The sequence below is a fragment of the Crocodylus siamensis genome, chromosome 13, assembly GCF_052110815.1.
Source record: "Crocodylus siamensis isolate JL-2025a chromosome 13, ASM5211081v1, whole genome shotgun sequence".
NCBI lineage: Eukaryota > Metazoa > Chordata > Crocodylia > Crocodylidae > Crocodylus > Crocodylus siamensis.
The window spans coordinates 593,941-617,807 of NC_143407.1; the positions used below are offsets into that span (position 1 = coordinate 593,941).

Consider the following 23,867-nt stretch of genomic DNA (forward strand, 5'->3'; position numbering starts at 1 on the left):
CCCCCTCCCCCCCGGTGCTGCAAAGTAGTAGTGTGGGGAATGCCTGCATGTGTGGCGCTGCAGATGGGTCTTCAGTGCCACACACAGCACATCCACGCTCATCTGGAGGTGCCCCACCTGTCTGACACGTACACTTTTAAACTCTACTGGGCAGCCACCTGCCTGCAAGATGGCAATTTTGTTATAGCATACAGCAGGAGCTACAGAAATAACTTTTTAAACTGGGTAAGGGACTATGCATACATTTACATCTGCATTTTTCCAGTGTGATAGTTATGCTTCACAGTGGCTGGACAAACCAAAGACAGCTTTCCTGCCTGGTAATGCCAGGTCAAAGTGTCTGTCTTTTATTGAAGTTCTGATTCTTCAACCCTATTTGTGACCCTAGAGTGATGTGGTAACTGCTTATTATTACCTTGCAGTGTGTAGCACGATATAAGTTAAACTTTAATTTTTCTTCCTCCAAGTAGTTCTAATTGAGGATGTATTTACTTGAAGAAGAAGAAGAAGAAGAAGAAGAAGAAGAAGAATAAAATAGGCTGTTGAACAAATGTATTCACCAGTTATAGCAGAGACTAAGTTTTTGGCCCTGAAATACAGCTTATCACTAACTCTGCAGTATTTCTCCTTTCAGTGTGTTCAATGGGTGGATGAAGCCAAGCTAAACCAAATGAGACGGGAAGGTATTCGCTATGCTAGAATCCAGTTGTGTGACAATGACATCTACTTCATCCCTAGAAACGTCATTCATCAATTCAAAACAGTGTCAGCAGTCTGCAGCTTAGCCTGGCATATACGGCTCAAACAGTACCATCCTGTGGAAGAGTCTTCACAAAATGCAGAAGGCAATTCAAACACGAACAGTAATGTCTCTGGACAGACAGACTCGGAGGGTGAGCTCCACTGTGTGAGTGTAAAAAGAGAGTCTGAAGAACCAAGTGTAGAAACACAGCTCACAACAGTGGCACCATCCTCCTCCATTTCATCAATATCGGGACTTATGCAACCAGATCTGGCGGCCCAGCCCCTTCCAGGTTTTAAACTAGAGTCTGATCAACACAGTCCACAGGATCATGCAGGCTCTTCTGTGTGATATGTACATAGTTAAACATTTTTTAACAACTTTTTAAAATTTTGATGTGAAGTTATAGTTTTATAAATGGCTTATGTTTTATTGGAGAAATCTTGCCTATAATTCTATAAAGGTGACATTCCAAAATGTCAAGCATATCTTTTTTACACAGATTATGCAAAGTTCAAGTTGTATTTAAATCCCTTAGTACAACAAGTTACCTTGGTCTACCACTTCTTTCTGTTAAGTAATGAGGCTTTCAATATTTCCTCAAGTCGGAATGGAATTCTTCCAGGAACTTTTAAAAAATACTGAACTAACTATCTTGGTCAGTCTAATCTCCCTACTGTATTTTGTCATTGGCCTTCACAATAAAGGGATGACCTGAAAGTGACTCCTAGCTGATTGTAATTGCTCATGAAAGAGAAAGCACAGCACTTTTTGGATAATCAGCAATTTGTTTTGTGGCGTGTCTGTTCTTAAAATCCTCGCTGATACTCAAAATACTAGGTGTATAGATAAACTAACTTTTAATGGTTAGACAGTTGATAAAAAGGTAGCATATGAGATTCACTGAAGAAAACGTCTGACCCTGTTGAACTGTAATCGCATAAGGTGACACTTCTGTAGCACTGCTTGTAATACTTGGTGTGAGGATTTTGCTTCCTAAATGCATCTTCCCTGAACACACAAACAAGACTAGTGTCAAACAAACAAAATTGTTGGCATTCTTGTGGAGGAAACCTATCTGAGCACTTTAAAGCTTAAAATAGTAACTTATTTTTGTTTGGATCAAGTCATAATAAGCATCTGATCAAATCATCATTTTTCTGGTGCTGATGCACTTAAAATACTTGTTGGGCTGGCCATAGCTGACATGGGTTCTTAACTCTGAAGTTCTGTATTGCTGTTTCGCAATAAAGCGTTAGTCCAGTGGACTGCTGTTTCCACTTTGTAGCTCACGTGGGTATCTTGGTGGGGGAAAAAAAATGTCATGAACTAATGTCAGGAGTCATCCATTGACACAGTGCTTCTATAATCATCTGCATTTCTGAATTTCAATATGTAAGCTGTATTTGACTACTTTCACTTTTCTGTTCATAACAGTCCTGTCCCTGTCCCCCAGTCCCCCGCTCATAATCCACCTAGGATACAGACGTGATTTTGGTGCAATTGAGTTGTCTCTGGACAACTCTATTTTTTTTCTAATCCTTGCTGGAGTAGGGGAGATTTGGAACACTATTAGAATATGTGAAAGAGAAGATGCTGTGTTACTTTTGGATGCATCTTTTTAATATTAACTACTAAGTCTTCTCTTTATGAAGCTTCAAAAATATGTTAATCTTATAAATATTACTTTGTGCAATATTGTTTTGTGTAGACTTATATGCATATTAACACCTCAGTAATAGAGGTCACTATTTGAAAATGATAGCAAAGTAATCATTGGAAAATACTGCAGTGATTTAGTTAGTCTGTATTACTCCTTATGTGTATGTATGTATTATCTTCAGTACAAAAACAAGCTAGAAAAATATTTCAATTAAACTTATTTACAGATTGAAGTGGTAGTGACTTGTTTAGTAATCTGTGTAAATAAGGTGTTAGAATGGAGAGCTTTTATGAAAAGTAATGTGACTTCATGCAGGGGTATTATTTAATCTTAGCAGAAATTCTAGATTATCGAGACTGGGTCAGAAATGGGCCATCTCTTCTCTGGTGGGTTTCCCACTTTTGTTGAGGAATTTCATAGAGCTTTAAGGGTTGTGCAAAGTAAAATTCCTCACAGGCAATATTGGTTTTCAGCTCCATCCTTCATCTTCACAATGGTTAGGAACAATTGTGTAATCCTTTGTTTGTTCATTCTGCTAGTCTTCCAAGTGCCCATTTCCCTTCTCCCATGTGCTATTCTCTTTGGCCCACATTGGCAAAGGTGGCATCAGTCCATCTACCTAGGTCACTGCTGACTAATGTGACTGTCACTTGACAGTCAGCACTGTGTACAATCGCTCAGGAATCTCTGAATCTGCAGAGACCTTACAATCAAAAGAAGCTGTTCATCTCTTCGTAAAACATTGTCCCTGAAGTACAAAACTGAACTTTTAGCCAACACAACTTAACGTTAAGATGCTCTCTGCATCACTTTTATTCCATTTGAACTTGAAACAGAATGAAAAGGGAAACATTACATTTGTAAACACATTGGAAGGTCTCAGAATTACTTATAATGCTATGCTTTTAAACTACAAAGCCGAGTAGACCAGCAGTTCTTCACACTTACTTTAAAAACAAAAAAAATCTTATTAGTGAAATAGCAAGAAAGCGCAGTTGATAAATTCAGGCTGGAACCACGGTGACATGCAGTTCTCGTAAGGGACAGGCCATCTCCAAACCTAGTGTCAAACTGATGCCCTCTTCAGCATAAACGCAGAACGTAATGGACGAAAGAGTACTTCAGGTAAAACTTCACAACACGTTACACCTATTGTCTCATCTTAATTTTGCCTGGCCAAGGGATGGTATTTATGAAGAAATATTAATGTAAACTGTTCTTAAAATTCAGAATGCCATACTGCTGTGCAACTTGGAATCCAAGATGCAGCCCTCGGTCAACGGGGAGAATTCCTTGTGAAACTGATAGCTCACCTGCTTTGTTAACACTGTATCTATGGTACAGATGCTGACAAATGGCAACTGAAGTTGTGCCTTCAGAGGCATAAGATTTGAAAGCCATTTACCAAATAATAAATCAGAAAGAAAGACGTTCTAACTTAGCTTTTTTGTCCTTCCCGAGTTACAAGTGACAGACGGACAAGTTCAGCCTACCCAGTGCTATATTCAACAGATCAAAGTTCTGGGTTGAAAAGTGAAAATACTTGCAAATAAGTTTCTGGAAAAGTGCAATATCTGATTGCGACTTGCTCTGTGTTAGAAGGAAAGAAAGAGAATACAACTAAAAAAATCAGAATTTAGCTTAAGTTTGCTTCTATTTCAATGTGCAAACAGAATCCTCAACTTCACTGGCAATTCTGTGGTTGTCTGTTTCAACAGCTTAATAAGAATGAGGGCTTCCAAATGTTATATATAGCTGTATTTCATAAAGTCTCAGAAATCCTCGCAATGCCTATTTGTACTTAGCGATGCATAAGGTCAGTGCAGTGTAAATGGCCGTAGCTCCATTGGCAGAGGGCCTGCCCTGTCCTCTGGGAGTTGTTTAATTACGTTGTTAGACATTTAAGTATTTAGTTGAAATGTGAAATAAGTTTCTGCCTTGTACCAGAGAGAGAGTGCCAATAGCAGTACTCCAGGAAAACTAGATCCATTTGATCTTTCTAAAATGAAACACTAAGCTGAAAATGGGCCTGGCTTCTCGTCTTAATATAGAAGACCATTTCTTTACCAAGCACGGAAGGGGGGAAAAAAAAGTCCTACTGGAAAAGTGAATGACCATATTGTGCCAGAGATCAATTAGTACAACAGCAAATCTGAAGATGAGATCTTAATAATTCCCTCTGTCCTTGGGTGTCTAAGAGATCATTCTGTCTAGGTACCTGGCCTACTTTAAGAGTACTTTTTGAAGTCAAGTAGCTCAGTTCTTCTGTTCTCTTCCAAGAAGGTGGGACACTCAGTGAAGTGTTTGCAGGGGAGATGTAATCCACGTTTTTCCTTACAAATTTTTTGCCATACAGAAAAAGGGCTCTTACTCTGTCAACTATTTGGTTCTTGTCTCTTGGCCTACTGCTATTTTACTCAGAGCTGTGGAAGGGACAGGAATTAAACTCCTTCATTTGGCTCCTGTGATTCACAAGGCTGCATTTACAGGATTTGCCGCAAATGCTAAATGTTTTAATAGTCTTATTAGCGCCTTTTTTGAAAGGCGTGAGGCAAGGGAACACTTATCTTCACTCCCAGAGGAGGGACATTCTTCACCTGGAAGCTTGTACTGTATGATGTTGGTCTGACAGACTTCTCCCAGCAATGGCCTTCCATGAATATACACGATACTACTTAGGATCCAATAGCACATGTAGGCGAGAAGGTGTCATTTAAGGCATTTCTCAGTTGTGCCTAGAGAATGCATATACTTCTAATTTCTTTGTACAATGTGTAAAGATACTTGTAGTAATGTTTGTGATTTTTTTTGGTTTGTTTTTAATTATTTGGTTCTTAATTGGCAGCTAAGATGATTATTTTTTTCCTGTGGTTTTAATTTATCTAAGGTCTCTGCCTACAGAGGACATGTAGGATTGCCTGGAAGACTTTTGCTTTGTGCGGCCTTAGTATATTTATTGACATTTAACAAGTGTTTTAAAGAGGCTTTTATAATGAGTAGTGTAAACAGATACAAAAATTCTAAACTTCTATGTGAATAATCCTCTAACAGTGCATTTCTTTTAGTAGCTGACTGTACAAGCGTGTTAAAATTGTTGAGCTAATTCTTTGTAAAATAGTACAATGGAATGCATAGAATTTTTTCCTGTAAAGTATTTTTTTAATAAACAAAGTCTGATTTTTTTTGTCCTTTACTTGAATCATTGGTTATTAAACGGCGACACCTTGCGAGATGCAGATAAAGTTTAGACTAGAACGCAGAGTTGTCCTCTGTCCCAGGACTTCCCGAAAAACCTCTTGGAAGTGCAGCAAGCCGAGCGGCAGTAGGACAGGCTCCCCTTGCCCCCCAGCTCCCCTCTAGCGCTAAGACTTTCCCACAGGGTGACTCCTGTAAGTACAGGCAAGGAACCTGCAATCGGTTTTCCAGAGCGAGAGAACATAAAACCACTTACCCATTAAAAATGACGCTCTGGGTGTTCTTGCACATGCTCTTTAATGCACATCCACCTACTTTAAGGCCGCCCCCCCCCCCATGTGCTTTCACTAATGTGCGTTAAAATAGGCGAATGTGCCCTTTTCTAGTATCTCACAATGGAGGTGCTAAATTGATTGCATATTCACGAGCGCGTGCACATGCCCAAGCGGTCTCCCTGCCGCGTGTCACTCGTCATATGCACCAGGCCCCTCCATGACGTGCAGGATCTCCCCTCCGGCCTGCCTACGCCCCCGTGCCCCGGTCTGTGACAGCCCGCGGCGGGACCCGGGCTCCCCGCGCACAACGGGCCGGTTGCCCCGGCGCCACGCCGCACCGCCGAGCACGCCCGTGACGCGGCGCCCGTCCCTGTGACGGGCTACGTGCGGGGCGCTCTGCGCTCGGCTAGCGCAGCCTGCCAGGCAGAGGCAGTCGAGCGCCGCCGCGCCGCGCCGCGTCTCCATGGTGACGGCCGGGCCCGGGCCCCATGGCCGCCCGCGGCGCCGACGCCATCGCCTGGTACCAGAAGAAGGTGGGGCCGCGCCGGGCCGGGCCGGGGGGTGCGAGGGCCCGGGGGCGCCGGCTGAGCGCCGCCTGTCTTGCAGATCGGCGCCTACGACCAGCAGATCTGGGAGAAGTCGGTGGAGCAGACCGAGATCAAGGTGCGTCCGGCCCCTCCCCTCCCGTCCCGTCCCGACCCACGGCCCCTTCCCGGCCGCCCTGACCCCGCTCCCCGCAGGGCTTCGGCGGCAAGCCCAAGAGGAAGGGCCGCATCCAGCCGGACCTCATCGACGTGGACCTGGTCCGAGGTAGGCCGCGGGGCCGCGTTCGTGCCGCCCGGGGCGGGGTGGAGCCGCCGGCCGTGCCGAGGGGCCCGAGGCGGGGCTGCGGGACAGGGGCCGCCCCCTGCTGTCAGCCCCTCCGTGTCTCTAAGGCTCCACGTTCGCCAAGGCCAAGCCTGAGATCCCCTGGACCTCGCTGACCGGGAAGGGGATCGTGCGCGTTGTCTTCTTCCCGCTTTTCAGCCGCTGGTGGATCCAGGTCACGTCCCGGCGCATCTTCACCTGGCTGCTGGGGCTTTACCTCCTGCAAGGTAAGCAGCACGGCGGCCCAGCCCTGCCCGGAGTCGGAGGGCCGTGCCGGCCCCCCGGTCCCGAGCAGGAGGGCGGATGTCCAGGGCTGTCTGCTGGCACCGCACGTGGTTCTCCAGATATCGTGCTGCCGGGCACCGCCTCTGCGTCTCCTGTTAAGGGTTTTAAATGACTCGCCGTGCTGCATTGGCTCCATCCAGCTCGTGATTGAGATGCTAGGTCACGGCCCGGGAGATCTGCCTGATGCTTTCCTTGGGGAGGTCAGGTGAACAGCCTGTGCGCTTCAGTTCCCCATCGGTGAAATGAGATGAGGACGCTCATTCGTCAGCGCGTGTGAGGGGCTCTGGCAGCAACAGCGGCTGCGTAAGCACCTAGAGAAGGAAGGGCTCAGACCTTCTTTATGTGGCACTGAATCTGCCACAGGTACCATGACTTCAGTCAGTTATGCTTTACATGAGCGTTTTAGCTTCGCTCGCGCTATCGTGCCACGGCTCCGTGGCAGGCTATGGCTTTGATACAGAAATTGCAGGGACAGTCTCTGGCTTGTGCTCTGCATGAGGGCAGTGTGGATGGTCTTCATCATCCCCTCTGGTCTTAACATCTGTGGCGTTAATTAGCTGCATGCTGTCTGCCTGGTGGCTGTGGACTCTTGCATGCGGTTGACCCCTTTGCAGTCCAACTGCAGCTCTCCTTTGAGGGGATCCTCCAGGTCAGGAAGACAGTCTGAGCGTGGAGGAAACCTGCTTTGCCCCTACCCGGGCTGCTCCTTTTTGGTCGATAAATAGGCTGTCTAACCCTATGCTGTCCTGCCCCGCTGTAGTAGGGGAAGCAGTTTAGCGAGGACACTGTGTTGGGAAACGTGGGACCGCTCATCTCACGCTGCAAAGAGTTATCTTTCAGCAGCCCCCTTTATCTGCTGAGCTTTGTAATAGCGATTCCTGGAACTGAAACTGCCTCTGCTGAAGGTGGGTAACCTTTTCATATGTCGTATAGTGTCGTATGACACCAAAGAGCAGACCATAAATCTGTGCTTCTGCATCTGTTGTTTTAGTAGGTTTAAAAGCTCCCATTCAAAATCAGGAGAAACTTAAGAAGAACAACGCCAGGCACCCAAATATGGGCCGGTGCAAAAGGGCACGCTCTCAGCGAAAATAAACGATTGCGGCAGAAGCAGGAAACTGAGCTGAGTCCCCTTCATGCTCTTTGTGGGGAGCTCCCCTGCAGATTTTCCATCTGATACTGTGTCTCCTTTTCAGTGGTTGCAGTTGTGTTATATTTCCTGGTACCTGTTGTGAGTGCAAGTGAAATCATTGGACCAATGTGCCTTATGCTACTGATGGGAACTGTTCACTGTCAGATAGTGTCCACCCAGGTAAACAAGCCCTCAGGGAACAGCAGCAGCAGGAGGAGGAGGTGAGACACATACTGGGTGTGTTTGTTGCAATCGCGGTACGTGGTGTAATGTCAAAGCGAAGGGGTAGAGATCCTCTGTGGTTTTAAGTAAATGTTGCGTATGACTGTAGCATGTGAGTATTAGCATGGTGCGTTCCCCAGGCTCTTCCATGCTTAGCCTGTCGCCTTCCCCCTTCTTGCTTCGGTTCGCTCAAATGTAAGTTTGGAGAAGTTTGCCTGGGATACTTGCCCTTTCGCCAGGTTTACACTAAGGCCCTTACCCTTTGAATGTAGCTTTAATGTCCGGGTTCCGTTAGTGGCCAGGAGGTCACCTCACAGAACAGGCTGTGCTTCTGGGCTTGAGAGCTTACCTGGGGGCGTGCTTTTGCCTTAACTCTGAGAGGTTTCTGATGCACATTCCGAAGGGGCAGAGCGGCGTGGCTCTCGCCCATGCGTTTCTTACATGTTTTCTTTTTGGTTTCTGGAGGACTGTGCAGCTCATTAACTGAATATAGCACTGGGGAATGCTGGTCTCCATTCTGCCCTTCAGGTGGAGAGGAAGGCTGGGAAACTCTGTCCCTGCTAGTTTCCGTGCAGAGACTGTGTCTATATTTCTGTGCTGCATACTTTTTCAGTTTAAATTGTAGTGGTGTGTATTTAGTCCTTGGAGCATGTGCTCTGCTCTTACAGAAACACTGAAGTCATTTGCTTGTTGGTACAGTGGCTGTTTGCATTTAATTCTGTCTTTAAGCACTATAGATTTTTTTTTCTTCTGTCAAACCTTAATAACCATTTCCCTCCTTTTTTAACAGAAAATTACGGAAATCTGCCAGTGGGGATGGCTGCAGAGACGCTGGCAGTTTGTCGTCTTCTGATAAAGCTAGTAAAGGAGAAGAGCAATCAGAATTTCTGTCCCTCGTCAACAGTTTGCTTGGCCTGGTCTTCCGAAGGAGGTGTGTGGTACTAGCGGGGTATGACTGTTTGTAGTGCTGCTGTGTGGGAAATGAGGAGTTAAAGAAGTTAAGGGAAGTGTTTGAGTGACAGGCACATGCCCACAGGGCATGAGATGCTTTCAGCTACAACCACAAAGCTTGGGCTCTGGGACTCTGTCCTCTGCCTGGAAACAGGAGGATTCCTGGTGTTTATAGTTTAGGCCCACACAGTTGCAGAGTGATGGGGCCTTTCTTTCTGTCACAACTCCATGGGCTTGTATGTTCTGCTGTCCCCTTGCTCTCTGTTTTGTTATTTTTTGTTTGCCCAGTTCAAAGACTGATCCCCGTCCTCATTTAAACAGTCCAGATCCATTTTCCATTTTGCTACAATATAATGAAAATCGGAGGAAAGGAGGATGAGTTAGTATTTCAAGTGCCTGAAATCAAAAGGGAATTCTTTAGCTTCCCAGTTGTTGTTGCTTAGTCTTGCACCCAGACAAGCAAGTGACAGAGAATGTTAAAGAAATTTAGCTCCAAAATCAGAAATATTTTGTCACATTTTCTCCACCAGATTCAGGAGGGTGAAACTGGTAGCTGAAAAAGGGACTGAAACAGAAAATGGTGCGAGTTCTGTGAACAGGGGCGTTAAACACAGACAGTCCAGATCTGAATGTCGACTACTACACCTGAAAGACAGAGAGAAACTTGCAGATGGGGGAAAGAATCATCAGGTAATTAAAAGAAACGTGAAATTTGTTTTTATCACCGTACTGACTTTTCAGCTGTGTTGTGTGATTCTTGGTTCTGACACCTACCTGTGAGATGTAAATATAAATCCCATCCTGAATACTTGATAGGACACAGTCTGATTGTGCTACATGCAGAAACCTGTAGCAAAAGGAATATGGGTCCTTTCTACTGAAGTAAGTGCTTGGTTTTTGGGAAGCCCTCAGTTCAAGGACTGGATGATTAAATCACCAGTAATGGCATTCCATTAAACATGAACAGACTTCCTAATGCAGCCATCTCAAGCCCCTGCACTTGCAGATCTTAGCAGCTGACATCTGATTTCTTCTGTGCAGGCACTAAAATATTAATGCTTTGGGTTCTTTTTGGATTTGGGTTCAGAGTGAGGGCCCCCCACCACAGTCCTGCTTGAGGTAGTTAGGTAAGAACCTTGAAACGGGCCATGCTCTTCTTCCCCAAAGGCTGCTGTACACAAGGGAGACATTTGGAAGAGTTTTAGCATATGAGACATGTCTCTCAAGGCACCCAGCCCTATCTTGCACGTAGGAGAATGCAGCGCCTTGTGTGCAGGGCCGGTCTTTGAAGCCTCTGACTGCTTGCGGCAAGCAGCAGACAATGACCTTTCATCCCATTCTGGTTTGTTACTGGAGGGGTGAGGTTTCCTCTTGAAGCGTCTCTTCCCCTCTCTCTCCATTGCAGGGAGGCACGGCTAGACCAGAGGTTGCCTGTGCCTTCCGAAGTTACTTCCCTCTTACTGCCTACTGTAGATGTCGAGGCGAGGCCGCAGAATGCCACAGTGTTGCGTTGGTAGCGTGGCCCAGGCAGGGCTGGTGGTCAGCTTGGTTTTGCTAGCCCTGTTTCCTTGCACTGGTTTGAATGGTTGCTCTTCTTCCAGGAGGGCTCCATACACACGGGTGGCATTTCTGATGAGCTGTCAAGTGACGAGGATGCTGAAGCTGTGGCACAGAGGATTTTGTTACGCAGAAGTGTAGAAGGGGCCTCCAGTGACAATAGCTACGAGGACAAGAACAGGAGTCCTCTCATTTCGCCAAACCAGCCGGTGTTCCAGGTAGATCTGGTGGGTTACCTCAGACTCCACAAAGTTCACTGTTACTAGCACTTGACTTATGTCTCCTCCTTTTTGTTGATGGCAGGTTAAGCAAGCTGGTAAAGGTACCAGAGATTCTGACAGTCTGGTAGACTCCGAACTCGAATCGACAGCCTTTAGTCAGGTACGAGGTCTACAAAACGAGTCGATTGCATCAGCATTGCCAGGAGCGAGCGGAGTGGCATGGCTGTAATTCTCAGTGCTATCTTGGTTTACCCAGTCCTGGTCATTTCCCTGCTGACATTTTTATACAGTCATTCTTTATCATCCCAGCAAGAATCCAAACAGCCAGTCTGTTCCATGAGCCTTCGTGTGTTTGTCCCTGTCTCTGAATCCTCATGAATAGATCACAGCACAAGAGGAAGGGGAAGAAATTTATTTTCAATGCTAAGCTCTTTCTTTGAATCCTTTGCTCCACACATAGTCTGTAAGGCAGACTAGTTGCTTCAAGCAGTTTAGTTATCAACAAGCAAGAGATTCCATAGCTCTCCCATTATGTACATGTTGTATAGCCTGCTAAAGTAGGAGAGCCACGAGGTGAAGATTTTGTTCTCCAGGTAGAAGGCTTTGTAACTGACACTGTTAAAAAAGCCCTCCATTATTGTCCTCAATCCTTGTAGTGAATTTTGAAGCAGTTAACAATGTGCCTTCTGGTGAATCATCTCTTGGCAGCAGCCATATGCTTGGTGTGGCCTGCGATCGCTGTTTCTTAGGAACTCATCTCTCGGAAGGATGACATTTGTGTTGGGGTGATCATCAAGCTTTATTCTAAAAAAAAAAATTCTGTTTCATAGAAATCAAGAATACCCTCCCAGCCTGCTGTATAAATCCTCACTAAACTCTTTCCCACACTGAAGAAGAAGCTAATAAAATGCACTATAAATTCTGGCTCCGTTTAGTTTTCATGAGTCTTGTGTAAGTTATTCTGAAGGTGGGAAAACACTGATGACTTTTTGCTGTGAGTTCATGTTCAAAGGCTGCCTGCTGCAAAAGCATCCCTGTGTAGAACTGTCCTTAGTAGAGTTCTAGCTTGTCAGCATGGCTTGAGGAGTGGCTGTGATTGTGACCATGTAGCTTTAAGCTGCAAAGCCAGTTTCTGTGCCTTGATTGAAGATTTCCGATAAGCCTTCTTTCTTCTTTGAAGGAATCCAGGTCTTGCTTTAGTGCTGGGTCCCGGAGCTGCAGCATCTCCCGGAGGGACTCGGAGAGCACCCGCCACGATTCAGAGACGGAGGACATGCTTTGGGATGACCTGCTCCATGGGCCAGAGTGCCGCTCCTCCTATACCAGTGACAGCGAAGAAGCTACCATGAGGGGAAGTAAACGGGATCTGAAAGAGGATGTTTTCCAGCAGGTCTGTTGAACCACTTGCAACAAATTAGAATGGGGTGGGCAAAATGCGGCCCGCGGGCCAAATGCGGCCTGCCAGGCCGTTTTACCTGGCCCGTGGGGCCCTTAAAAAAACTAATATTTATCTGCCCGTGGCTGCCTTGATGGCTTGCCAAAACTCAGAAAGCGACCCTCCACCCAAAATAATTGCCCACCCCTGAATTAGAAGGAGAATATGCAGTAGTCTTCTCGTGTTAGTTTCCAGCCTAGGGATTATCAACATTTTGTAATAAGTGTAGCTCCAGTGGCCAGATGCAAATGGCGGGGGGGGCATGGTGGCAGCAGCTGCACGCAGAGGACAACAGCGTGATGTGGTTAGTGGTGCTGGCGGCCATGTGTGAGCTCCCCGCATCAGCATCCGGCTAGCTGAGTGGCGCCTGTGCAGCGCGCAGAAGGGTGCCGCTGCCCTAGCCCACTTGGATCTGTCCTGAGCCACCCAGCACTGGCTAGGGTTTTTTTGGCACTGTTTTGGGGCACAGTGGCAGAAAGACCCTGATGTTCAAAGTGCAGACCATCCTCCCCTCCCCCCATCTTCAACCAGGGGCTTAGGCACCTAGGAAAGCCACATTCCCCTGGGCTGTGGGGACTGGTCTTCTCTAGCTGCTCAGCAGGGGCCACTGTGGGGTCCCAGCTCCCGGGGGTGCAGAGAAGAGGGGCTCGGAAGCCTCCAGCCACAGGGGAATCTGGACCCCCCAACTCGCACTTCGTGGCAACGTGCCCCGGCCCCCTGGCTCTCGGGGAGACCTGGGGCTGGGGGCCAGCGGCAGCCTTGGGCTGCCCTCTGGGAACTGAACGGCCATGTCCTGCAGAGCTCGGATAGGTGCGGACCCAGGGAAGGCTGCCTGCCCAAATATTTTCCCCCGGGGCCTGGTCTAGACCAAGGTCGAGCTGCAGAGCTGCCTCTGGGGTTTCGAAAGGTAAAGGGGCCACGAGCCAGGCGGCCACTTGGCAAAACCCGGACCAGCACCCTGTGGCGGCTGTCCTTGTGGGCTGTGCCCAGAAGGCTGCTCACCACCCCAGTGATCTTCTGCCATGTGAAGGCGCAGGAGCTGCACAAGAGGCAGGCCAGCAGCTGGTGCTGGACACCCTCCTCTGCCGAGCACGGGGAGGCAGAGCCTTGCTCTGGCTGTGGGGGGACCTCTGAGCCCGGGGGACTGGTGCTTCCCACTTGGGGCTGCACAGAAGCTCCTCTGCCCTCCTGACAGATCCCCTGCCCTGTGCTGGATCATGACCACACGTGGCCGCGGCCTGAAGGCAGACCTGCCTGCAGCACCACCTCTTCCAGCCCCTTTCCCTTTCCCTGAACTGTGTGGAGTACTGCCACAGCCTCTAAAACTTTGTGAAGTATTTCTTTCTTCTCAGTTCAGGGGTGTATGTGTGTCCTGATGACAGCGCTTTGCTCAGTGGATGTACTGTTTCAGTCTTCACCGTTACTGTAGGATGCCTGCAACATTCATAGTGACCAGAAGCCCTGTCTGGATTAGGGCCTTGTGCTAGGAGTGGCTGAATACACACATTTATTTGCCTGGAAGAGTTAGCTTGCAGCCAAACACTGTCAGTGAACATGTTGCCTCTTTTGAAGTGGTTTGTATCTTCTGTACAACATTGCATTGTCTTCCTTAGAACCATTTGTTCTGGCTACAGAATACCAGCCCTGCATCTGCAAGAGTGAGTGCCCTAATCTGGGAAGGGAATGAGTGCAAGAAGCTGGACATGTCAGTACTGGAGATCAGTGGCATTATCATGAGCAGGGTAAGAGGAGCATGATGGTGTTTGATGGGAAACGTGATGCATGCAGGCTGTACGAATCAAGCACTTCGGAGTAAATCTGGCACAGCCAGGAGGGTCTGGCATGCTCTGAAGTAGCTCGTTAGAGAGATGTAAGGAGCTGTGTTTAGAGGTGCACCGATACATCGATCCAATATTGGATCGCCACCAATTGGATATAAAAAAACCCGGTTGTATTGGAAATTGGCCTGATGTTGCCGATAATTTGGTCAACAAATACCACGTTGGTAGTGAGGCGTGCAGCCCAGCAGCTTGGAGAGCTGCGTGCAGCTGGTAAGTCTGTTGTGGTGGAGAGGAAGGGGGAAGGGAAGGGAAGGGGCGTGGGGGCGTAGATCAGTGCCCTCCACGGTGAGGGAGGGAGTGGGGCAGGGGCTGGGGTAGGCGCTACCCAGCCAGGGCAGGGAGGGCATGTGATGGAGCTGTGGCTCATCAAGAGGGCATGAGGGGCAGCTCCCGACACTGCATGCACCTCAGGGGGTCACGAGGGAATGGGGGGTAGCCACATCACACTACTGCCCTGTCTCTGCTCTCCAGGTTAATGCCTATCAGCAGGGAGTGGGCTACCAGATGCTGGGCAACACCATCACTGTCGGGCTGGCGTTTCTTCCCTTCCTCTACCGGCTCTTCCATACCAAGAACCTGGAGCAGCTATGCTCCATTTCTGTGAAGGACCTGCTGCATGTCTTCTGTGGGGCACCTACCATTACCCCTGTCATCATCCTGGCTGTGATTAACTTTCTTGAGCGGCTGTGCCTAACCTGGATGTTCTTCTTCATGATGTGCGTTGCTGAGAGAACCTACAAACAGGTTTGTCTAGTTGTGCCCTTCCCCTCCATCAGTGTGTCCTTTCCCTCGCTCCAGTAACCGTGGCGCTGCTTAGTAGCTAATCTGTAACTAACCCGGCTTGCCCATGTCGATAAGCAACAGCCTAATCGCGTAGCCCCCCCGATCCAGTGCTGCAGTAGGGGAGCTGTTCCTGTTAGACAACCCCAAGCAGCACAGCTTCTACCCATGTGTATTTGTCTTTGCAGCGGCTTTTGTTTGCCAAGCTTTTTAGCCACATCACATCTGCTCGGAAAGCCAGGAAGTATGAAATCCCTCACTTCAGACTCAAGAAAGTGGAAAATATTAAAATATGGTTATCCCTTCGCTCCTATCTGAAGGTGAGACTTGCTTAGCTGATGTCTGCAGCTGGCATTCAGGGCATCACTTCCTTTTCCTGGGTAGCGACAGCTGTCCATCTCTGGTCAATATTTTGCTGCAGCTCTGCAGAGATCCAAGGTTTAAGTCATTATTTGTTTCCACAGAGGCGAGGGCCCCAGCGATCTGTGGATGTAGTTGTATCTTCCATCTTTTTACTGGCTCTGTCAATTGCTTTTATATGCTGTGCACAGGTGAGACGTTCACATTTGTTTCCGGTGAGTAAGGCCAGGCTGGCAGTAGAGTGTATGCTGCTATATGTAAATGGCCTATAGATCCTCTCTAGGCTTCAGAGAGACCCTTACAGAGCTAGTGACAATTGTAGGGCTCTTGAGGCTGCACACTAGCATGCTCACACACTCCAGGGCAGTGCAGGGGTTTTGGGGATGCAACGGGAGAGGCCCACAGGCAGATCCCGTAACAAACCGTAAGTATATGGGATCATGGGCAAGCAGGGCTGGAAGGGCCCTCCCAGCATCACGTCTAGTCCAGCCCCCTGCTCAAGGCAGGACCATCCCTGATGGGTCTGTCTGTCCGTCCTGTGTGTAAAAACTTCCAGGGATGCAGACTCCACAATTTCTATTCCAATGCTTGACCTGCCCTCCTGCTGTCTCACCTCTATTTCCCCTGCCATAGTTTGAGGCTGTTGCTCCTAGTCCTGTCCCCTACAGCCAGGCCACGTCCATCTCCACCCGCTGTATAATCACCCAGTGCTCTTGTATAGCAGGCAGGGCATTGCCCTTGGTCCTGGAGTGGGATAGAGGGTATGTGATGTAATCTGACCTTTGAGCTGCACCTAGTGGTACCATGGACTGTTTCCAGCGGGTTGCTGATTTCAGTGTCACATTCTGTGCAGGTGCTAAAAGGTCACAAAACATTCCTGAACGCTGCTTACAACTGGGAGTTTCTGATCTGGGAAGCAGCCCTCCTCCTCTTTTTACTGCGCCTGGCGTCCCTGGGCTCTGAGACCAACAAGAAGTACAGCAATATCTCAGTCCTGCTAACGGAGCAGGTACTTCTGCTGCGGTCCCCTCCTTGGGGCTTCCTGTTTGTAATAGGAGTGGGCACAGGCACAGACACACACACACACACAGACACACACACACACACACCACCCCCAGGGGACCAGGGCTTGGATGTAAACGAAGGGAGACAGACAGTAGTGCTGGAACTCATTTTCTGTGTTGAGGGTGGGGAGGGGAACGCTCCCCGCACTTGAGACCAAAGTTCATTAGTCCCATTAAAGACTGGGAGGCCAGTAAGTGAGCAGCAGCCCCAGCGGCTGTGGTGACTGGGGGGTAAGGCTGGCACCACTGGCTGCTGCTCTGCTCTGTAATACATGTTTCTGTCACAGATAAACCTGTATTTGAAGATGGAAAAGAAGCCAAACAAGAAGGAGCAGCTCTCACTGGTGAACAACGTGCTAAAGCTGTCTACAAAACTCCTGAAGGTGAGTTCCCAGCTGTACAAGCCTCCTCTAGGCTCACAGAAACTGGACGGGCTAGGATGCTGGTGTGGAGAGACCCCGGACTCTCACACCCACCTAGTATTTCTTTAGGCACTGCTGTCTGGGCCCAGCTGCTGTCTCGTGCCTCATAAGCCCTTTGAAGCAGACCCCATCTTTTTGGTTTGCACAGCTTCTCCTCCCTCCCTCCCCGCCACAGTGGGCCTGCTTGCTACAGGGCCAAACTTTAGGGATCTCCCCTGCAGGCATGGTACTACACAGCTGACTTGAGCCATGCCAAGAAAAGCAAGTATGTGCAGCCAGAAGGAGCATAAACTGGCAGGCTTGTGGCTCTGCCAGCCTGCTGTGTCCAGCCATTCAGCCACTAGCTGTGAAATGCAATAGCAGGGGCAGAGAGCTGCCCTACGGCCAGTGGGGGCTGAAGGACAGGTACACTTGGGAGGGGAGAAGCAGGAGCCTGCTTGTATCCACACTGCTTAGGCCACTAGTAACTCCACATCCACTCTTGTCCATTTTTCTCATTGCAGGAGCTAGACACGCCCTTTAGACTGTACGGTCTGACCATGAACCCTTTGATCTACAATATCACGCGTGTTGTGATCCTGTCGGCTGTTTCAGGTGTTATAAGTGATCTTCTGGGATTCAACATCAGAGTAAGGGCAGCTGAGATGGCCCAGGGCATATTCTGGTGGTCACTGCGCTGGGCTGATGGAACAGCTGAGCCTTTTCCTGACTCTGCCCCTGTTAGGTGGTGGCCAGCTCTTGTCACTGCTGCCATGTGCCTGACAACACTTAGCACTGAGGCCCCAAGCATCACAGCCCACTAACCTGAGGGGTTTGGAATGGGACTGTTGGTACGCTCTGATCTGGTTGCTTTCACACCCGTCTCTCCAACGTCTCTTTCTAGTTATGGAAGATCAAACCGTGAACTGACCACACGCTGCAACTCGGCACTTGCCTTCCAGGCAGAGGGGCGGAGCGGAGAGAAGAGGGACGGTGGCTGGCTGCAGAGTGCTTGCAACCTCCGGCAGATCTTTCACCAGTATTTCTTACCTGGAGGTTTGGTTTGTGTCAAAGGGTCACCCACAGCTTATTTCATCACCTGCAGAATAAACTGGTGAAGCCAACCCGCAACCCACTACTGAGTGATGCAGTGAAATTCAGGGCTGCACAGTGAATGTACTTGAGCCATCAGTTGCATAGCAGATTCATGCTGTTTACACGAGGAGGGCTGTTTCCCACCGGGAGAGAGGATAGTTTCACGAACGCTAATGCAGGACACCAACCCGCAGGCCTTAGCAGAACAAGCAAACGTGACTGCATCCGTGTGTGATGCACCTGAACGCACTCCGGGGGCAGTTCAGCAGCTACCTACTGTCAATGCGGGGTGCACGTATACACCTTCGTGACAGTGGGTTGCAGGAGGTGGGTCAAGGCCATCTGCTAAGTCTTAAAGCTTTCCACTTCACAGTGCCTTACTCTATAGACAGGCCTGCCTCAGAAGGGTAAGGCCCAGAGCCTGAGTGACAAAACCAAAGGGCAGGCTGATGGGCACCACGGCTGCTCCTTTGTTTCTCTTCACGTGTTACTTGTGAAGAAGCCTCCCTCAGAGGCACAGCTACATTGTGAGGTGCAGCTCACATTCTCCCTTCCTTGCGGTACGCCGGCTAGTTTCTAATATATTAAGGTTGAAGTCGGTCACGGAGCTCATGTTCTGCCAGAACAAAGGGATCCCTTTTCACAACATCCTTCTTCCCGCTCGCATCCTAAGGTCCCTTTTTGTAATAAATCATTTCTGCAAAACTCTTGTCTGTACCACGAGAGGCTGCCAGAGGGAAAAGCAAGTGACAGTAGTTAACAAAATGTCTGTGTTTAGGTACAAATAAATCTACAGAAGCAAACGATCATCAGATGATGTCTTGCCATCTTTTTTGTAGGACTGCAGTCAATTGTGAATTAAAACGAGAGAGAAACACATTTTCACTGAACATTACCTTGTCATCTGAAAAATACCACCACTGCTGAAAGTCAACAAACACGCATCATACAGGGCAAGAACCAGCAGGCCATGAGCTGGAGTTTCGTTTTACTATCTATATAAAAAATAATGAGCGATTTACAGGTCTCTCTAGTCAGAACCTCAGAAGTATATATAAAGGTGCTGTACAATATATAAACATTTACATCTAGTACCTCCATATGTTGCTTAGCACTCCAAGGCCACGTTGCTAAGTCATCTTACACAGTAAGTACGGATACAGGTTCTCTGGAAAGGAGGAATCACAGACAGATAAGGCACCAAATCAGGTCACAATGCAAACGATCAGAAAAAATAGCATTTGGATGGGGACTTGAAGGGAAAGGAATTTCAATGGTGCTAAGTTTCTGAGTTTGGTACTGTACTCAGTGTCTCTTTCCTTTATAGGGGCTATCAAGTTGGTGTTGGGTGACTGGTCTGCCTTTCCTGACTATGCAGCTTCTTTGTCTAAAATCTCAGTAATTTTCCGTCCTGACAAGTCGATGCCTGACAGGCTCATGCATCGCTGTCCTTAAGTGTTGCTTTTCAATCACTCTGTTTACAACATTCTTCCCTTGTCGCTGGCGTAGGCCGCCCAGCCCCCACTCCCTTCCCAGAGCTGGAGAGCACCCAGGGGTCTGGGCCCACCTGCCCCCCAGCTGCAGAGTAGCTTTCCTTGGTGCTGGACGCCATGGTCCTCTGCGTCTACGTGGTCAAGGTGCTGGCCGAGCTCGTGGACCGCTGCGTGGACTACTTCCGAGAATGACAGTGGTAAGCCCCCCACCCCCAACCCTGGGACTAGTCCCAGTTTCCCCCAGGCCTCTGATTGGAGGGAGGGGATCAGAGGTCACTGCCTGGCTTCTCCCCCGCCGCGACTTCCTGGGGATGGGGCTGATGCTGCTGGACTTTGTGCTGCCGCTGGTCGTGCTGCCGGGAGACGTCTGGTTCAAGAAGGCCGTGGCCCTGTTGTGGCCGCTGCATATCTTCAAGGGCGTCTGCACCTTTTGCCTTGTGCACCTGCTGATCGTCCAGCCTCCGGTCGAACCCGACCCCTGACCTCTCCCACAGTGCCCTGGCCCCTCACGCAGACCCCTCCTCTCCTGACTTTGCACTGATTCCATGCCCCCCACAGGCACATGCTGGCCCCTGACCCCTCATGCTGACCTCTGACTTGGCTGACCCTTCACACTTCCCAGGGGTCACTGTCCGCACAGGGCGTGGGAGAGCCTCTAGGAGCTGGCTGGCACCTTTGCGCTCTTGGATCGCTCCAACGGTGCCATCCTGTTGCTCATGTTCACGTGCCTCTGTATCTGCCAGGCGCTGGGGAGGGTCCCGGGGGCTATGGGCAAGATGCCTGTATGGTTGCCTTGACCTTCCCCCCCCCCACTCATCTTCTCGGTGCTGCTGCATGACCTGTTCGTGCACTCCGACCCCGGGTGTTTTGGGCACCTGGTGGATACTGTCTTCACCCACTTCCAGCTCCTCATGCTGGACAACTGGGCCTTCATCTACTGTGACAGTGGCCAGCAAGGTCCGCAGGGCGCCAGACACCTGGGGCCGGGCTAGGGGAGGGGGGCAGGACTCCCGAGTTCTCTCCCAGCTCAGGCAGGGATGTTGTGGGGCCAGGGACCTGGACACCTGGGTTCCTCCATGGCTGATACCCCTTGTTTTCCCCACCAGGTGCCTCCCCTCCTACAGGCGCCTTCCTCTTTCAGTGGAGGGGGCCTGGCCACTGCGCCTCAGGGGCCCCAGGGCAGCAGGAGCAGCTCTCAGCCTCCCCCATTATTGGGGTGGTAAGGGTGGCGAAGGTGGTGGATTCAAGCCCTGGCCTAGCTGCAGCCCCCGGGCCCCTTGTTCCACAGTGAGTCCCTGGCGTCGGTTGCTCCGTGTGTGGGAAGGGCAGCCCCCCTGGGCATCTGTGTCCCTAGTTAAGCAGCAGCATTTTGTCTTGCACCTTGCACATCAGTTTTCTGCCACGGCATACTAAAATGGTGCCCAACAAGAACTCAGACCGCTGCCGGGCGTTTATGGGACAGATCCAAGTGGGCTACAGCTCCGAATCCCCTCTGGCTGTTAAACAGGGGCAGCCCCTCTCCTCCTGGCCCCCTGACCCTCGGGGGCACCCTGCACTGGGCCCACAACAAGGGAGCCCTGGGGCAGTTGAGAGCTCCTTGCTTTCAGGCCCGGGGGCAGTGCAACGGACCATGGAGCTCCACTGCGCTGGCTTCTTTTCTGCCACATCCCTCGGACATGGCCTTTACACATCCCTCTTCACCCTACGGCGGCCGGGCCTGGCCTCCCCTCTCCCACTGCCCGGCAGGGCCCCTCTTCTCCGCCGCGCCGGGGAACCGGGCGGCTCCTGCTGCTGAAACCTGCAGCGACGACGGGCCCGACCCGCGGGCACCCGGCGCCGGAGCCCGGCTCGGGCACACGCGGGGCTGCCAGGGCAGGCGGCCGTGCCCGGGGAGACAGTTACGTCGCGGGGCACAGCCCCCCCCCCCCTCGCTAGGGCCCGGCCCAGCCCCGGCTTCGCCTCCTCCCCCCGGGGCCGCAGCAGCGCTCGTGCTCGGCGCCGGGCCTGTGGAGACGACCCGGCTCCGGCGCTGCCGCCCGGCACGAGGCGATGGAGGCCCCGGCCCGGCCCGGGCGCAGGCAGCGCCTCCCCGAGCCCCCGCCCCGCCTCCCCCGCCGCGGCGCGCCCGGCTCCCGCCCGCACACCCGCAGCCCGGGGGGGCAGCCCGCGCCTGGCCGGGGGCGGGGCTCGCCGCCGTCAGTCAAGGGCGCAGCCCGAGCATGCGCGGTAGAGCCCCGCGCCGGGGGCGCCGGAGCCGGGTGGTCTCCACAGGCCTGGCGCCGAGCACGAGCGCTGCTGCGGGCCCGGGCCGGGGAGGCCCCAGGCGGGAGGCGCGGAGGCGGGAGGAGGCAAGGCCGGGGGCCGGGCCGGGCCGTAGCGCGGGGCCCTCCAGCCCGGGGGCTGTTGCGGGGCTGCGCCCGGCGACGTAACTGTCTCCCCCCGCCCCCACCCCGGGCACTGCGGAGCCCTGACACAGCTGCCGCCTGCCCCGGCAGCCCCGCGTGTGCCCGAGCCGGGCCGAGGGGACAGGGCTGCGCGCGGGTCGGGCCGGTCGTTGCTGCAGGAGCCGCCTGGTTCCCCGGCGCGGCGGAAGGGGGGCCTGCCAGGCAGGGGGAGAGGGCAGGCCAGGCCAGGGGTGTGGTGCAGCCCACCCCCACAGCAGCCAGTGCACGGGGGCGCGGTGCAGGGCCTCTCCTCATGGACTTGGGTCAGGCCCGGGTCTCTCCCCTTTTGTGGGGGGGGTGCCGTCCTCCTGGAATAGAAGGGCTTGGCTTGGCCCAGCCCGGGCGTGTCAAGGGGCCCAGAAGTGAGGGCCTGAGCCAGCCCTGTCCTGTGGTGCATGGTGCAGGGCCTCACCCCGTGGATGTTCTGGGCCTGGGTTCCAGTCCAGGTCTCTCCCCTTTTGTGGGGAGGCGCCTTCGTCTTGCAATGGAGGGGCCCGGCGGGTGCGTGTCAAGGGGCCCAGGCCCGGAATTGCTTTCAGCTCTCCCCAGTGGTCTGGTGGGGAGGGTGCTACCCTAGGTGGCAAAGGTGGTGGGTTCAAGCCCCCTGAGTGACTGGAGCCCTGTGGCCAAGTGCACACAAGGAGGTTGTGTGGTGGAAGGTGGGTTGTGGGAGTGAGAAGTGGGGCTGGGGCTGGGGCTGGGGCTGGGGCTGGGGCTGGGGCTGGGGCTGGGGCTGGGGCTGGGGCTGGGGCTGGGGCTGGGGCTGGGGCTGGGAAATGGGGGGGGGGGGGGGGGGCTGAAAAGTGGTAGGTAGGGTGAGGAAATGAAAATTTTGCTGCACAAGTAGAAAAAAAAAGAACCCTTTCCTCCTCTTGCCATTCATCTTCTGCTGCCCCTCCCCCCTTTCCTACCCCAACCTCCTCACCCAGTCCTGCTTTCCCCTACTTGCTGCTGCTACCACACATACACACCCCCCTCTCAGCTTCCTTGTCTGCACCTAGCCACAAGCAATCACTGCAGACTGAGAGACCCAAGGGCTCCAGTCACTGGGGGGGCTTGAACCGACCAGCCTTGCCACCTAGGGTGGCACCCTCCCCACCAGACCACTGGGGAGAGCTGAAAGCAATTCCGGGCCTGGGCCCCTTGACACGCACCCGCCGGGCCCCTCCATTGCAAGACGAAGGCGCCTCCCCACAAAAGGGGAGAGACCTGGACTTGAACCCAGGCCCAGAACATCCACGGGGTGAGGCCCTGCACCATGCACCACAGGATGCAGCTGGCTTAGACCCTCACTTCTGGGCCCCTTGACTCTTTCCCTGCGCACACGCACACGCGCTGCCCCACTGCAACGGGAGCCCTGGGAAGGCCGCGGGCCCCGTGCTGTCAGGCAGGGCCAGTGTCCTCTGGGCCCGGCTTTCACCAGTTAACCAGCGTGGGGGAGGCCACTGCCTGTGGGGCCCCAAAAGGCAAAGGGCCACGAGCCGGGCGGCCCCTGGGCAATACCTGGACCAGCACCCCAGGGCTGCAGGCCTCGTACAGGGGCACCGCGCTGTGCCCAGGACGCCACTCACCGCCCCAACGAGCTTGCGCCGTGCGAAGACGCGCAGGAGCTGCGCGAGGGGCAGGCCGGGGCCCCCGCTGTGGGACGCCCTCCACCGGGAGGCGAGCCTTGCTTCGGCTGTGCGGGGGCCTCTGAGCCCGGGGGCTGCACGCAAGCTCCTCTGCCCTCTGGACAGGTCCCCAGCCCTGCGCTGGATCACGGCCGCACACGGCAGACCCGCCTGCAGCTCTCTGGCCTCCAGCCTGTAGCAGGACACGTGCAGCTTGCCTCTTGAGCTGCCGGG

At 51.9% G+C, this 23,867-nt stretch overlaps 2 protein-coding genes across 3 annotated transcripts in view; both read left to right on the plus strand.

Annotated features, from left to right (window-relative positions):
* RSBN1 (round spermatid basic protein 1) overlaps nucleotides 1-6,033 on the plus strand; it is a 30,281-nt gene extending 24,248 nt beyond the window's left edge. The window contains exon 7 of the mRNA XM_090026674.1: nucleotides 635-6,033. Within this exon, the coding sequence (XP_089882800.1) occupies nucleotides 635-1,093 (459 nt within the window). The 3' untranslated portion in view covers nucleotides 1,094-6,033. The remainder of the gene's footprint in view (nucleotides 1-634) is intronic.
* Nucleotides 6,034-6,237: 204 nt separating this feature from the next.
* Nucleotides 6,238-23,867, plus strand: part of PHTF1 (putative homeodomain transcription factor 1) — a 33,615-nt gene continuing 15,985 nt past the window's right edge. The window contains exons 1-18 of one of the 2 annotated variants that reach the window (XM_090026672.1): nucleotides 6,238-6,408; nucleotides 6,482-6,538; nucleotides 6,616-6,685; nucleotides 6,811-6,969; nucleotides 8,224-8,380; nucleotides 9,172-9,312; nucleotides 9,863-10,022; nucleotides 10,934-11,107; nucleotides 11,193-11,270; nucleotides 12,291-12,500; nucleotides 14,159-14,287; nucleotides 14,858-15,130; nucleotides 15,355-15,486; nucleotides 15,631-15,717; nucleotides 16,380-16,535; nucleotides 16,878-16,973; nucleotides 17,516-17,641; nucleotides 17,896-19,776. In XM_090026672.1, coding sequence (XP_089882798.1) covers nucleotides 6,364-6,408; nucleotides 6,482-6,538; nucleotides 6,616-6,685; nucleotides 6,811-6,969; nucleotides 8,224-8,380; nucleotides 9,172-9,312; nucleotides 9,863-10,022; nucleotides 10,934-11,107; nucleotides 11,193-11,270; nucleotides 12,291-12,500; nucleotides 14,159-14,287; nucleotides 14,858-15,130; nucleotides 15,355-15,486; nucleotides 15,631-15,717; nucleotides 16,380-16,535; nucleotides 16,878-16,973; nucleotides 17,516-17,641; nucleotides 17,896-17,916 — 2,271 coding nt within the window. In that variant the 5' untranslated portion in view covers nucleotides 6,238-6,363 and the 3' untranslated portion in view covers nucleotides 17,917-19,776. Of the gene's footprint in view, nucleotides 6,409-6,481; nucleotides 6,539-6,615; nucleotides 6,686-6,810; nucleotides 6,970-8,223; nucleotides 8,381-9,171; nucleotides 9,313-9,862; nucleotides 10,023-10,933; nucleotides 11,108-11,192; nucleotides 11,271-12,290; nucleotides 12,501-14,158; nucleotides 14,288-14,857; nucleotides 15,131-15,354; nucleotides 15,487-15,630; nucleotides 15,718-16,379; nucleotides 16,536-16,877; nucleotides 16,974-17,515; nucleotides 17,642-17,895; nucleotides 19,777-23,867 lie in introns of those variants that run through there. The other variant, XM_090026673.1, reaches the window with a different exon arrangement.